A 17,306-nucleotide genomic window follows, 5' to 3' on the forward strand; every position below is an offset into this window, starting at 1 on the left:
CTGCTTCCTGGATGCCATATCCTGAGCAGCTTTCCTTTGCCACACCCTTCCATCATGATGTTTGCCTCACCTCGGAACCAGTTATGGAATAGCCTATGGGATAAACTTCTGAAACTGTGAGCCAAAATAAACTTCTTCTCCTATGGGTTGTTTTTGTCAGATCTTTTGGTCACAGCAAAGAAAAAGCTAATAAAACATACACAAAAATCCTCTATAAAATACTAGCAAAACACATCCAAGAGCAAATTTAAAAGATTCTTCAGGATGATCAAGTGGTATTCATCCCACAAAAGCAAGGAAGGTCCAATGTAAGCAAAATAATAAATTATCAAATATAATGCATCAACAGAATGGAGAAAAAAACAGCTGAGCCCGCCCCCACACCGATGTCAGCGGCCTGTAGCTGAGCGCGCCACCACACGCCAAGGTCAGATACCAATAGCTGAGTCTGCCCACCTGCACCCCTACTGCTGAGGGACAATGTGCCTGCCTCCGGACTGACTCAGCGCACCCTCGCTGGGGCTCCCCAGCTTCTTTGGAGGCTGGTGCAGACATTTTGAATTATTCCTGAGGGCATGGCCATCATCACTGGAAGGGAGGTTCCCTTCCTGAGACACCTACAGGAGACTGGAGGCCCTTTGACAGGTACCTCTACTTACTCACTTACATCCTACACCCTTCCCCATCCTCTTGTTCACAACTAGAAATACTGTAAATAGTAATTGAACTGATCCTGTTTATTTTAAAAATGTTAAAGTCTTTATAGGGGCTATCAGGTTCAGGACTACATTTTCTCTGTATTGGGTACTACTGGTATGGATCTCCCCTTCAAAGGAGAGGTAGTGGAAAACTGCAGGGTCATAATAAGCCTGCAAGGCGGGAACTTCGGTATCTCTGATCTTCACTGCTAGAGGAGAATATATAAAAACAATATGAAAAAACAGGGGAGGAGAGTATCCATAAAAAATGAAGATGCTATTGACAGAATGGCAGTAGAAATGACAGAAAAAGAGTTTAGAATCTGCATAATTAAAATGATCTGTGAAACAAAAGACGAGATGAGAGAGCAAATGCAGGTAATGCATGACCATTCCGGTAAACAGTTGAAAGAGCAAATGCAGGAAGCAAAAGAACACTTCAATAAAGAGAGATTCTGAAAACAAACAAACAAACAGAAATATTGAAATGAAAGAAAGGATAAACCAAATTAAAAACTCAATAGAAAGCAACACCAACAAAATAGATCTCGTGGAAGACAGAATCTCAGACAATAAAGACAAAATATTAAATCGTGAAATAAAGTTGAATAAACTGAGAAGATGTTAAGAAGTCATGAACGGAACCTCCAAAAATTATGGGATATCATGAAAAGAATGAATTTAAGAATTATTGGGATTGAGGAAGGCACAGAGATACAAACCAAAGGCATGAATAACCTGCTCAAAGAAATAATTTCAGAAAATTTCCCAAACCTGAAAAATGAAATGGAAAATCAAATACAAGAGGCTTACAGAACACAAAGTGCACAAAATTAAAACAGATCCACACCAAGACACATTACAAGGAAAATACCTCACATACAAAATAAAGATAGGATTTTAAAGGCTGTGAGAGAAAAGCATCAGATTAAATATAAGGGGAAACAAATACAGATATCAGCAGATTTCTCAGCACAGACTCTAAAAGCAAGAAGGGCCTGGAACAATATATTTCAAGCTCTGAAAGAACACGGATGCCAACCAAGAATCCAATACCCAGCAAAAATAACCTTCAGATTTGATGATGAAATAAAATCTTTCCATGATAAACAAAAGTTAAAAGAATTTACAAATAGAAAGCCTGCCCTACAGAACATTCTCAGCAAAATATTTCATAAGGAGGAAGTAAAAGCAACAATACAAGTCGGCATAGGGAGGAACTATCCTAATGGAAAAGCCCGTCAAAGGAGAAAGCAAGTCAAATTAAAAACCAAAAATAAGCCCAAATGACCAGGAATACAAATTATATCACAATACTACCCCTGAATGTCAATGGCCTAAAATCAGTAATCAAAAGACAAAGACTGTCAGATTGGATTAAAAACAAAGACCCACAATATGCTGCCTTCAAGAGACTTTTATGCTTGCCTTAAGTGAACCATAAAACAGCAAGATATAACAATTTTAAATATTTATCCCCAAACAATGGAGCATCTATGTATATCAAACAAACTCTTCTCAATTTTAAGAATCAAATAGACCAAAACATATTAATAGTGGGGGACTTTAACACACCACTGTCACCACTGGATAGATCCTCCAAACAAAAACTGAACAAAGAAACTACAGAACTAAATACAATAATACAGACTTAATGGACGTTTACAGAGTATTGCATCCATCATCGAATGAATATACTTTCTTCTCAGCTCATGGATCCTTCTCCAAAAGAGATCATATGCTATGCCACAAAGAAGCCATTAGTAAATACAAAAAAAAAAAAACCCCAAAAAACAAAAAAACAAGTTAGAGATCCTACCCTGTATCCTATCAGACCATAATGGAATGCAATTAGAAATGAACAATAAAATAACAAACAAAAACTACTCATACACATGGAGACTAAATAATATGCTATTGAATGATGCCATGATAACAGAAGACATCAGGGAAGAAATAAAAACATTCTTAGAGGTAAATGAGAACAATGATACAACATATCAAAGTCTCTGGGACACTATGAAAGCAGTACCAAGAGGAAAGTTTGCTGCACTGAGCTCATACATTAAAAAAATAAAAAGTCAACAACTAAATGACCTAACATTACATCTCAAAGCCCTAGAAAAAGAATAACAGATCAACACCCAAAATAGTAGAAGACAGGAAGTAATTAAAATCAGAGCTGAAATCAATGATATTGAAACAAGATAAACAATTACAAAAAATGACAAAACAAAAAGTTGTTTCTTTGAAAAAGTAAACAAAATTGATAAACCTCTAGGCACACTAATGAAGAGGAGAGAGAAACTAAAATTACTAGAATTCATGATGAAAAATGAAAGATTATGACAGACACCATTGAAATACATAACATAATTAGAAGTTACTTTGAAAAATCTATACTCCAAAAAATAGAAAATATTGAAGACATTGACAAATTTTTAGAGATATATGATCCTCCTAAACTGACATGAGGAAGACGTACACAATCTAAACAGATCAATTTCAAGCACCAAAATAGAAGAAGCCATCAAAACCCTACCACCCAAGGAAAGCCCAGGACCAGATGAATTCTCAGCTGAATTCTACAAGACCTTTAACAAAGAACTGATACCAATACTCTTCAAAGTATTCCAGGAAACAGAAAAGGAGGGAACCCTTCCAAATTCATTCTCTGAGGCTATTATCACTCTGATACCAAAACCAGACAAAGACACATCAAGGAAAGAAAACTTTAGACCAATATCCCTGATGAACATAGATGCAAAAATTCTTAACAAAGTGCCGGCAAATCACATATAAAAATATATTTAAAAGATAATGCACCATGATCAAGTGGGGTTTATCCCAGGGATGGAAGGTTGGTTCAACATCCAGAAATCAATAAGTGTAATTCATCACATCAATAGGCTTAAAGTTAAGAATCACATCATTATTTCCATAGATGCTAAGAAAGCATTTGATAAAAAAACTGCACCCCTTCATGCTTAAAACACTAGAAAAAATAGGAATAGTAGGAACATACCTCAATATTGTAAAGACTATCTATGCTAAGCCCACAGTCAACATGATTCTAAAAAGAAAACTGAAAGCATTCTCTCTAAAAACTGGAACAAGGCAGGGATGTCCTCTTTCATCACTTCTATTCAACATTGTCCTTGAAAAACTTCTTAGAGCAATTAGACAGACCAAAGAAATTAAAGGGATACAAATCAGAAAAGAAGAAGTAAAGCTATCACTATTTGCTGATGACATGATCCTATATTTAGAAGATCCAAAAAACTCCACTAGAAAACTTCTAGAACTCATAAATGAATTCAGCAAAGAAGCAGGATATAAAATCAGTATGTGTAAATCTAATGCATTTCAATTCATAAGTGATAAATCCTCTGAAAGAGAAATTAGGAAAACCACTCCGTTCACAATAGCCTCAAAAGAAAAAATAAAATACTTAGGAATTGATCTAACAAAAGAGGTGAAAGACCTCTATAATGAACACTATAGAACATTAAAGAAAGAAATTAAAGAAAACCTTCAAAGATGGAAAGATCTCCCATGTTCTTGGATAGGCAGAATTAACACTGTCAAAATGGCCATTCTACCAAAGGCCCTATACAGATTCAATGCAATTCCAAGTAAGATCCCAATGACATTCCTCATAGAAATAGAGAAAGCAATCATGAACTTCATCTGGAAGAACAAGAGACCACGAACAATTAAAACAATGCTGAGTAGAAAAAGTGAAACAGGAGGTATCACAATACCAGATGTTAAACTATACTACACAGCAATAGTAACAACAGCATGGTACTGGCACCAAAACAGACAGGCAGACCAATGGTACAGAACAGAAGACACAGAGACAAAACCACATAAATACAGTCACCTCATACTAGACAAAGGAGCCAAAAACATACAATGGAGAAAAGGTAGCCTGTTCAACAAATGGTGCTGGCAAAACTGGAAATCCATATGCAGTAAAATGAAATTAAATCTCTATCTCTCACCCTGCACAAAACTCAACTCAAAATGGATCAAAGACATAGGAATTAGACCAGAGACCATGCACCTAATAGAAGCAAAGTAGGTCCAAATCTTCATCATGCTGATTTAGGATCAGATTTCCTCAACAAGACTCCCAAAGCACAAGAAATCAAAGCAAGAATCAATAAATGTGATGGACTCAAACTAAAAAGCTTTTCTCAGCAAAGGATACAATCAAGAATGTGAAGAGAGAGCCTACAGAGTGGGAGAAATCTTTTCCACACACACTTCAGATAGAACACTTGTCTCCAAAATTTATAAATAACTTACAAAACATTACACCAAAAATACAAAGAACCCAATCAATAAATAAGCAAGGAACTGGACAGATACTTTAGAGAAGAAGACATATAGGAAATTAATAAATATATGAAAAAGTGTTCAACATCTCTAGTAATTAGAGAAATGCAAATTAAATCAACTCTAAGATTTCATCTTACTCCAATTAGAATGGGTATTAGCAAGAACACAAACAATAATCGATGTTGGCATGGATGTGGGGAAAAAGGCACACTTTTACACTGCTGATGGAGTCCAAATTGGTACAGCCGTTCTGGAAAGCATTGTGGAGAATCCTCAGAAACTTGGAATGGACCCACCTTTTGACCCAGTTATCCCACTGCTCAGTTTATACCCAAAGGACTTAAAATCAGCATACTACAGTAACACGACCATATCAATGTTTTTAGCAGTGTAGTTCACAATATAGCTAGATTGTGGAACCAACCTAGATACCCTTCAACAGAAGAATGGATAAAGAAACTGTGATATATATACACAATGGAATATTATTCAGTCATAAAAGAATAATAATATTATGGCATTTGCAAATGGAATTGGAGAATATAATGCTAAGTGAAATAAGCCAATCCCAAAAAACCAAAGGCCGGATGTTTTCCTGATAAGTAGAGAATGATAATGGGGGTGGGTAGGTGGGGAGTAAGAGAAGAATGAGGGAACATTACATTATGTAGACGGAAATGAGAGGGAGAGGGGTATGAAAAATCGTGGAATGAGACAGACATCATTACCCTATGTACACGTATGATTTACATGAATGGTATGAATCTACATTGTGTACAACCACAGAAATGATGTATCCCACTTGTGTACAATAATCAAAATGCAGTCTGTAAAAATTTTTAAAATTAAAAAAAGAATGGAGAAAAAATATACAATCATGAAAAGGTGCAGAAAAAGCATTTTATAATTCAACATACTTCCTTGATTAAAAAGTCTGAACAAATTAGATCTAGAAGGAACATATCACAACATAATAAAGGCTATAAATATGAAGATAACAGCCAGGTGATGAATGGGGAAAAACTGAAACCTTTCTCTCTGAGGTCTGGAACAAGAAAAGGAATCCCACTTTCACCACTTTTGTTCAACATAGTACTAGAAGTCCTAGCCATAGCAACCACAGAAGAGAAAAAAAGAACAGGTATCCAAAATGGAAAAGAGGAAGCCAAATTGACAATGCTTGTATATATAAGACTTTGTATATAGGAAGTCCCAAAGAATTCATCAAAAGACTTTTAGAAATAACTACTTCAGCAAAATTGCAGAATACAAAATCAATATACAAAAATAAATAGTATATATATACACCAATAGCCAGTTGTATGAAACAGAAATCTAGAAAGTAATCCCATTTACAATGACTGCAAAGAATATGTCTCACCAAAGAAGTGAAAGATCTCTACAACTAAAACTTTAAAACAACAATGAGAGAATTGAAGGAAGCATATACACACAAAAAATGGAAAGGCGCTGTGTTCATGTACAGTTAGAATCAATAGCATTAAAATGTCCATACTACCCAAAGCAGTCTACAAACTCAATCCAACCTTTATGAAATTACCAATGATGTTCTTCACAGAACTGAAAAACCAATCCTAAAATTTGTATGCAAACACATACACACACACACACCAAATATCTAAAGACATTTTTAACAAAAAGAACAAAGCCAGAGGAATTATGCTACACCTGGCTTCAAATCATAGTACAAAGCTACAGTAATCAAAACTACATGGTACTGGTATGAAAACAGACACATAGACCAATGGAAAAGAATAAAAAGCTTTGAAAATCAACATATCTATAGCCACATGGTTTTAGACAAAGATGTCAAGAACACGCAGTAGAACAAGGACAGTTTTTTTTCAATAAGTGATGCTGTTAAAACTATATGCACATGTGGAAGAGTAAAACTAGATCCCTTGTTGCTTGCCACATACAAAAATCAACTCAAAATGGGTTAAAGCCTTAAATGTAAAACCTGAAATGATGAAACTACTTTAAGTAAACATAAGGACAATCTTTGAGACACTAAAATAAGTAAGGAATTTTTTTATATGACTAAAAAAGCACAGAAGACTAAAGCAAAATTAGACAAACAGAATTGCATTAAACTAAACAGCAAAAGAAACAATAGACTAAAAAAAACTATGGAAGGATGAAAATATATAGAAACTACATATATGACCAAGAGTTAATATCTAGAATATTCAATTAATCCTAAAAGTTCAATGGGGGAAAAAAAAAAACCTTATAAAATAACTAAGCTAAGTTAGGCAGTACACCTAAGTAGCCATTTCTCAAAAGGAGACATATGAATGCCCAAAAGGTATATGAAAAAATGCTCAATACACCAACCATCAGGAAAATGAAAATCATGTCTGCAACAAGGTATTACCTCTCCCCATTAAGAAAGTTATTATCAAAAAGGCAAGAAATAACAAATGCTAACAAGGATATGGAGAAAAGGAAGCACTTGTTCACTGTCAATGGAAATGCACATTAGTAACAGCCATTATGCAAAATAGTATGGAGGTTTCTTTAAAACTTGAAAACAGAAGTAACATATGATCCAGCCAAAGAAAATGTTGAAGAGATATTTGAACTCACATGTTTATTGTACCATTATTCACAATAGCTAAGAAATGAAGACAATTGTAGTGTCCATCAAAAGATGGATGGATAATAAAGAAAATGTGGTACATATACACGGTGGAATACTATTCACCCATAAAAATGAAATCCTAATATTCGTGATAACATGGATGAAACTGGAGCAGATTATATTAAATGAAGTAAGCCAGACAGAGAAGGAAAGTACTGAATGATCTTACTAATACATATAATGTGAAAAATAAAAGTTTAATTCATGAAAGTTGAGAATAGAATGGTAGTTCCCAAAGGCTAGAGAGAATGAGAGAATTAGAGGGATGGGGATTTATCTATCTATCTATCTATCTATCTATCTATTTACTTATTTATTTATACCAGGGATTAGACCCAGGGGCACTTAACCACTTCCCCAGACCTTCTTTATAATTTGTATAGAGACAAATTATAGTTGAGTTGCTTAGGGACTTGCTAAGTTGCTGAGGCTGGCTTTGAACTTGTGATCATCCTGCTTCAGCCTCCTGAGCTGCTGGGAGGATGGGACAAATGTGATAGGTGGGCACAGAGCTAGAGTTAGGACTAAAATGTTCTGATATACTATCATACAGTAGGGTGACCATACATAATCATAATGTAGTTTGTATTTCAAAAAAGTAGGAGAAAGGATTTTGAATATTTCCATTAAAGAGCAAACATGTGAGGAGATAGATTTGATCTGATTTAAACATTACACAATATGCACATGTATCAACCCATTACAGGGTGCCATAAGTGCATACAATTTTAAGTTTTCATGGGTTCATTTAAAAAAAAAACCTACTTTAAATCTGAAAAAAGAAGAAAAATTGACACACATTTTCTCTTTTAATCTATAGCCACTGAGGAAAAAGATGTAACTGGACAAGAGCCTAAGAAAAGGCTACAGAAATATATTCCTAAGGTAGACAGAAGATTTAAGTGGGTGCAAACAGCCATTACAGTACAGTATGAGAAGAAAAAAAAGTCAACTGAAGGGCATTTAAAGGGAGAAAATATAATATAGGGCCAATGAAGAGTCCTACACAATTAGAGAGGAAGAGCTTCTTTTGCAGAGTATTAGGCAACAGGTCAGACAAAATCATAAAAGAAGAGAGGAAAAAGAAAACGGTGGATACATTATGTCAATGAAAATTAAGGAGGAATGGGGTATGGTCCAGCTGAGTGATATTTGTTTAACTACGTCATTCTTTAGTCTTCATGTAAGCTTTTTTTTTTTTTGCGAGGACTGGGAATATAGCTCAGGGGCAGAATGCCTGCAACAAAACAATAACAACTAAATTTTTTTTTGCTTCATTTAGTGAAGATTTGAAGTTTAAAAAGTTTCTTTTAATTTTTGTAACTAAAAGATGTGGCTTTTCTGGTCTCCATAGTTGCTTATGGGAAAGTAAGTTGTTAATCAGATCTTGGTTTCACTGTATTTAATATGTCATATGTGCATTCTCTTATGATATTTTCATAACATGCTCTTTATCTTTGGCTTTTAACAGTAGGATTATGACACACGTTGAGACATGGCGTTCTTTTTGTGTTTTTCTTCTTCATTTTTGTTTCTGTCATATCTACAATATGTGTAAGTATATAGGACCCACTAAATATTTAGTGAATTCATTTGGGGGGAAAAATCAAGTCATTTTTTTGAATTTTGACTGAATCCAGGAGTATGGAAGCATTAGTAAAAGCAGTCACTCATAAGAAAGATGTTTATTTGGACTAGTTTTATTATTAAAATGTAAAATGTAGGTTATTCTTTGCACAGAGGAGATTAAAAGTTATTAACCTCTAACTAAATCTTTGAATATATACTGATTCTTCAATGTTATATTATTTATGGTTTCATATCTCTTCAGAAATACTGTTATATTTTACCTGAGATATTCATACCAATTTGGTATAGAGTATTTTAATCAGTGTAAACTAACAAAATGACATTTATATAGCATATCAGAGTTCATATTTTTATAAGTACCTCAGATTCCCATCAACATTGTGATTAACTTTTGTTAAAGCAGTTGGTAAAAAATTATCACAAGTCGATTTATGATAGCTTATCAACAAGATAAATAAGAAGTAAATAAATAAGAATTATTATGTTTTGGTGACAAGTGATTCTCAGTGTACAAGGCTCATTAAGTCTTGTTCTAACTCTCCCAAAATCAATTTTTAGTATTTCGGAAGCAGAACAAAAGAGGTCTGGAGAACCAGGTGATGCAAAAAAGGATAACAGAGAAAAAACACACACAGGAAGGAAATAACAGACCAAATGCTAGCTTTATCTATGTGATGACATTACTTAAAATTGACAGTTAAATAATAAAAGTTAAGTTTAGACCCAAGCAAAGTAAATAACTAAAGATACCCCTGTGCTCTAGTTTTGATTCACAGTAGTACATTTAAGAGGTACTATGAAAATCACAAAAACTATTGAGTATCTCAAAAGATAATTTAGAAAAGATTAATAATAATGAAGTCCAAGACTAAAATAATAATGGTACAAAGGTGTTTTGCTTAGCTAGGATGCTTATGGATAACCAGAACACAATGGGATAAGAATCTATAAGCATCTGTCCTAATTCTCTGATATAAGAATTCTGGTAGATAATGTAGAATAGCAGAGTGCTGTTTTATATATGGCTTTACAACAGATTCAAAGCAATCTCCATCAAAATACTAGTGACATCTTTCACAGACCCAGTATATAAAATCACAATCATAAAATTCACATGGAACCACAAAAGACCCAGACTAGTAAATGCAATCCTGAGCAAAAGGAACAAAGCTGGAAGCATCACAATACCTGACTTCAAAACAAGCTGCAAAGTCATAATAACTAAAAAAACATGACTTTGGCATAAAAATGGTTACAGTCCAATGGAACAAAAAAGAATATTCAAAAATTAATTTATGTTTATAACCAAGCTACTTTCAACAAAGGTGCCAAGAAAAATAATGGAGGAAGGACAAATTCTTCAATAAATGGTGCTAGTAAAACTGTGTATGAGTACAGAAGACTAAAACTAGTCCACTTCCTTGCCTTTATTTATTTTGCTTGGTTTACTGCAAAGGCTATTAATGTTATATAACAGATATTGAAAGTAGACATATTCAGCTTTTTCCTCACCTCAGAGGGAAACAATTTGATATTTTATAATTATGTGTATGCAGTGTGTGTGTGTGTGTGTGTGTGTGTGTGTGTGTGTAACTCTATCGTGAGACAGATTCTTGCTATATTACCCAGGCTAGATCTGAATTCACAATTGTTGGTCTTGCATCTATGTCCTTTATCAGTTTGAGAAACTTATCTGTTGTTGGTTAAATGCTGACAGTTTCTTTAAATCACAAAAGGATATTAAGTTTTTCAAATGATTTCACTGCATCTATTGAGATAATCAGGTAATTCTCTTCATTTTGTTAACAGGGTAAAAAATTATATTGAATAATTTTTAATGTTAAACCAGACTTGCATTCTTAACATTAAATCATACTTGGTTGTTATGTTCTTCTTAAAATGATTATATTTTATTTACTAATCTTCATTTAGAATTTCCAGGAATGATACTGATATCTTATTTCCTTCTTTTGTAAAGTCCTTTCTTTAGATGTACTGAAAGTTATTCTGGCTTCATAAAAACAGAAGAGCAGAGACCCTTCATCTTCTCTTTCTGAGGAAAAAAAACTGTAGAAAAAAATTGTTATTTTTCCCCATGAAAATTTGATAAATTTTACCCATGTAGACCTGACTTTTCTTTATGAAAAAAGTTTTGGCATTACATTTATTTTCTTGAAAAGATAAAAAGCTGTTCAATTTTGCTATTTCTTCTTACAACAGTTTTAGAATTGTTCTCTCTAGGGAAAATCATTTAAACTAAGTGGCTGCATTGTTTGATATATAGTTGTTCATTGTTTTCTTATTATAATTTAAATATCTGTAGGATCTGTATTGTTAACTTCCCTTTCATTACTAATATTGGTGATTTGTAATCTCTCAGTCTCTTTCATGTCTAGGTAGGGTATTTCTTATCTTTTCAAAGTAACAGTTTATGGATTTAATTTTCTCTCCCACTTATTGTTTGTTTTTTCAGTGGTTCTATTCAACTCTGCTGATGTCTTCATTATCTTCTTCATTTACTTGCTTTGAGTTTATCTTATTCTTTTTTTACCTTCTGAAGTTCAATCTTAAGTAGTTGAGAAAAGATCATTTTTCCTTATGTAAGTGTTTAAAGTTATGCTTTTCTCTAAACAATGTTTGAACTGCATTTACTTTTCAATATCATTTAATCAAAATATTTTCTAATTTCCAAGTGATTTTATCTTAGCTTCTTGAATTATTTGGAAGCATATTTTTCAATATCCTGATATTTAAAGTTTTTCTAACTACTTTATGACCGCAGTAAGATAACACAATTTCATGTGCTTTTGATTCTTTTAAATATAAGAACATTTAGACTTGCAAAAAATGGTCTGTTTGACGATTGTTGGATATACTGTTCTATGAATGTCAATTAGATCAAGTTGAGCTCACGGTATTTTCAAATCTTTTGTATTTCCAATTATCTATTTATTATTTAAAAAATTTTCTTTCTAGGTATTTTATCCATTGATGAGCAAGGTATTAAAAAATTTCTTACTTTGTAGAATTGTCTATTTTTTCCTTTGAGTCTACATCACTTTTTATATCTGGTAATACACTTTTTTGTTATTTTTATCTTTATTAAAATAAGTCAGTCTAGCCTCCTTAGGCTATTTGTATAGTGTATCTTTTCATATGCACATTGGTGTATCTTTACTTAATATGCTATTTATATTTAAAGATTTCACTTTTTGGCCATTTATATTACTATCTTTTCTTCCTTCCTTACCCCCTATAAATTTTTGCTTTTTAATTCAAGTATTCAGATCAAGAATCGGTGAACTTTCTCTATAAAGGGCCACATAGCGAACAGTTCAGGATTTCTGAGCCTGACTGGCTTTAGTTCATCTGGTGTATGCCTTTGAAGAGAAATGTGGACCCAGGTCTCCTTTTTGTCTTTTCACTTCTTGGCCATGGGGTAAGCAGACCAACAAACCAGTAGGTAACAACAAGTATTTTTTTCTGTATAAGTTGATTATCTTGGGTATCTATTATAGTGAAAGGAAATTGACTAACACAATCTAAAGAAGTTGAACCTTTTCTTTTATATTCTACTTGGCAGTTTTGTTAAAAAAAAAAAAGTATTGTAAACTAGGTGAAGTAAATCAACAGAAATTTCACATTTCACATTCCTGGAGGATAGAACACTAAGCCAAGATATCGGCAGGATCATGTACCCTCTGAGACTGTGAGTAGTATTGTTCCTTGTCCCTCTTCTTAGCTTCTGGTAATGTCTGGCAATCTTTCTGGTTCCTTGGTGTGTAGCTACAACATCAACTTCTGCTTCTATGTCCACATGGCACTCACTCTATGCATCTCCATATCATCTTCAGTCTATATGTTTCAGTATCCAAATTACCCATTTTTATTGGAATACAGTTCACCCTAATGACCTCATTTTATCTTGATTTCCTCTGAAATAGTCAGAAACTAAATAGATCACATTCCAAAATACAAAGATCTAGGATTTCAACATATCTTTTTACAAGGACACAATTTAACTCATAACAGTTTCTCTCCCTCTTAGAAATGTTTTAAGACAACCATTAGCAGTAGCATTCAGATAGTAAACTAAGAGAGAGTAAGAACATTTAATAATTATTTTCTTCTACATCACAATGAGTTATAATAGAATGGCAAATGGGCATTACACTGGCTTATTTATTATTTGGAAGTATTAGGCAGGTGTGGTGGCACACTCCTATTGTCCCAATGATTTAGGAGGTTGAGGCAGGGGGATTTAAATTTGAGGCCAATCTCAGCAATTTAATGAGACCCTGTGATAAAGTAGGAAAAAAAAAAAGTTGGTGCAGGATGTAGCATAGTAGTAGAAGTCCCCTAGATTCAATCTCCAGTCTTGGAGAAAGAATTTATGACTGATTCTAAAAAATAAATGACTTATAAAGGAGGATGGGTTCTTAATTTTTATGATAGAGTTCTTTTATTATAAGTGCCTTGTCAAAAGTCTACATTTTACATACATTTTACAGTAAGACCTTCACCAACACAATAGCTGATTAAATCTTTGCCAAGGGCACATATATATGTGTGTGTTAAACCAAGCTGAATAGTAAAGAGAAAGGAGCAGTGAGAAGAGAAAAAAGGAGGAGGATGGCATTAGTAAGAGAACACTATAAAATATGGGCTGACATTAGAATTTACTTTTCAAAAAATACTTTAAAAATTGGTTTTTAAGGATGACATAAACACAGATTCATGAATATCAGATCCAATAATGTTCTAAAAAGAATTGTTTTAAAAATATAAATTTAAATAGTATTCAACATCAACAGTCTGTGGAAAATATAGTAGAGTTTATTTGAGGTTAAAAGTAAGTGATAAAATATATGTAACTAATCATTTGTATAAATTTGAGCAATATGAATTCTTTTTTTTTAGATTTTTTAATTTAATTTTTTTTTTGATTCATTGTACACAAATGGGGTACAACTTTTGACTTCTCTGGTTGTACGCGATGTAGTCACACCTATTTTTTTTAGATGTTGATAGACCTTTATTTTATTCATTTATTTATATGTGGTGCTAAGAATCCAACCCAGTGCCTTACACATGCTAGGCAAGTGCTCTATCACTGAGCCACAACCCCAGGCCCCAGGCAATATGAATTCTTATTAAGATGCAAGACTGTATAATACAATATAATTTTCCGGCAACAACTGAAATCTTATGGGATTAATGATGTCTAAAAATAGTAAACAATGCTATTTTCTTTTTAAAAAAATACTCCAAGATGAGCAGAAGTTCTGAATGAGAATATGATAGAAATTTATACTTTATCATTTATTCACTTCAATTCTAACAGTAAAATAGTTCTTCTGTGTTTATAACATAATTGCTGGCAATGGAGAAAACAATGCTAAGTAAAATAAGCCAGGCTCAGAAAATCAAGAGTCCAGTGTTTTCTCTCATATGTGAAAGCTAGAGCAAAATAAGGGAAGGAAGGTGGCAGAGAGGATATGATATCATAAAGATATAAGGTAGATCAGGGGAGTAGAAGGAGGAGAACAAGAAACAGGGAGGAAAGAAGATAAAGGGAAGAAAATATGGAATGAATTTAACAAAATCATGTTATATACAAATACAAATGTACCAAAAATAATTTTACCTTAATATATGTGTAGAAAATACCAATCAAAAAATAAATAAAGGAATGAAAGGAGGATCAACAGAGGAAAGGAAGGAAAATAGAAGGAGGGAGGAGGGGAGAGAAAGGGGGATATGGTGATTAAAATCAAATTCCTTGCACATCTTATTCTGTCAAAATGAACCCAAATACTGAGTATAAATATAGTGCTCTAATAAAACAAAACTGAAAAGGAACAACTTAGAATGCCTGCAACATTAAAATAATTAAAACTGTTTAGTGCATCAAAAAAATCTGTATAATTGGTTTCATTCCATTAGCCAAAAGATGTATTTTTGCTGCCATTATTACATTTTCAGAAGAGTTGAATTACAAAATTTGAGAGAGCTTCAAAACAATTCTTAATCTAAACACTCTGATCTTAATGGCCTAAGTAAAAAACAAACAAACAAACAAATACTAGGGTATAAATGAAGAGAAACCCGTCAACAAAATGGATGACAAATGTTTTTAAAATATTAACTTTCTTTTTATAATTTAAAAATACCAACCTGAGGATTAGAACATTTTATCTCTAGGGACTCTAGGTCAACATGGAGACAGACAACAAATGAATGTCTGGCATCAGGTCCAGTAGCAAGTAGTTTTTGAGATGTGACAGCTAGAGTAGAGGTACAACCCATAGGTTCCACTAGGCAAAGTGTCACTTGTTTTCCAATAAGGGTATAGATGCTAAAATGATGCAAGTTGATGGTCCATGGAAAAGCATCACCTGAAAAAGGGACAAAGGGAATAGGAAGCACACAAACAAAACTACAGTTAATTGTCACTTGATAATAAATGTTCTACTATTTATATTTGAAATATAAAAATAAAACACTGCATCAAAAAAGCGAAGAGATCCCAGGTCAAAAGTTCTAAATAAGTTAAAAGCTTTAAGATAGCTTTTAAGATAAGTTTTTTAAAATGTTTATATTTTTACTTATGAACATATTTCAACAGCAATGATTATGCATATCATACACAACAAATGAATAGTGGATTGTTCTTTGTAATAGTGGGAGACATATGCATCTGTATTGTGTCCAAGTGAACTGTTCTGTGTAACAGTTGGAGATGTATACACCACACCTAAAAATCATAGAAAATGGCATAAATTATGTACATGCAGCAATTTTTGTAGGGACTTAAGATGATCATAGATTTGTCTAGGGAATGGGAGAAGAAACAATAAGTAGTGGTCTATTGGACAACCTGTATGAGAGTTGTGTGGGATATTTACTTAAAATAGATGTGCCTGGGTTCTATTTTAGACCTACTTAATTATCTCTGCTGATAAGACTCAGTAAGCATTTCAATATTCCCTGGATAATTCAAAAGTATAAAAAGTTCCTTTTAAGTAAATGCTCTCGATAAAAACTAACACTCAAATGTCAGTATGAAACTAAAAAATCCTTTCCTTCTTTTATATTCCTATCTCTTACTAATTTATGGTTAGATAAGATTAATTCATTAATATACATTTCTCATATAGAATATCTTAGTTTTTATTATGGTTATAATAAATTACTCTGTAAGATGATTTTTAAAAGTCCGGTATAAGAATATTTATTTATTTATTTACTGTATTTTGTTTTAACTGTAGTTAGATACAATACTTTTATTTTATTTTTATGTGGTGCTAAGGATCAGACCCAGGGCCCCACACATGCTAGGCGAGCACTCCACTACTGAGCCACAACCCCAGAATATTTATAAACATTTACTTTTGTGATGTCAGATATTCCTGTCATTTGTATTTTTGACTTTACAATTTTACCAGCACCTAACAGTATAGAGGGTAATAAACATCTTTTTAGATAATTCAATTATTTAGATAATTTTAAATAATTCAATTATTTGAAAATAAATTGAGAACATTTATATTATAATTACAGAGGTACTCAGTAACTCACTATAATTTAGAACATATGCTATTTAAAGAGCAAAACATCAAAACAGGTCATAACCCAACTTCTATCCTGCCACTACCAATAAGTACTATTAATATTTTGTCATAGTTCCTTCATATATTTCCCTCCTATGGTTGATAGTTGTGCTCAGACAGAAGTAAGAACAGGGATCGCACTGTTCTTATAATTTCACATTCTTTATTCACTGAAGAAAAAATATCAAGTGAATTGGGACAAGAACCATACTGTACTTATATACTTAAGGAATCTAAATATGCATTAGATATTCCACAATTTCCATAGGTAGATTCTAATCAGGATGAACATTCAACATGTCCTGACCAAATGTACTCAGTAAAACTGTAAAATAAGAATCTTTGAAACTGAACCTTTGATAAAAGAATAAATCTAGCTAAATACTAGTTCAC

The 17,306-nt window shown here is 32.9% G+C and overlaps 1 protein-coding gene across 6 annotated transcripts in view; it reads right to left on the reverse strand.

The window, feature by feature from the left end:
- The window catches only part of Vps13b (vacuolar protein sorting 13 homolog B), an 829,431-nt gene that overhangs the window by 373,467 nt on the left and 438,658 nt on the right, over positions 1-17,306 (reverse strand). For all 6 annotated transcript variants that reach the window (XR_007108524.1, XR_007108523.1, XM_047551787.1 and 3 more), the window contains exon 24: positions 15,478-15,698. Coding sequence is in view for 4 of the 6 variants with exons in the window: in XM_047551787.1 (XP_047407743.1) it covers positions 15,478-15,698 (221 nt within the window). In the remaining 2 variants the exon portion in view is untranslated. The remainder of the gene's footprint in view (positions 1-15,477; positions 15,699-17,306) is intronic.

The sequence above is a fragment of the Sciurus carolinensis genome, chromosome 1 (assembly GCF_902686445.1).
Source record: "Sciurus carolinensis chromosome 1, mSciCar1.2, whole genome shotgun sequence".
In the NCBI taxonomy this organism is placed as follows: Eukaryota; Metazoa; Chordata; class Mammalia; order Rodentia; family Sciuridae; genus Sciurus; species Sciurus carolinensis.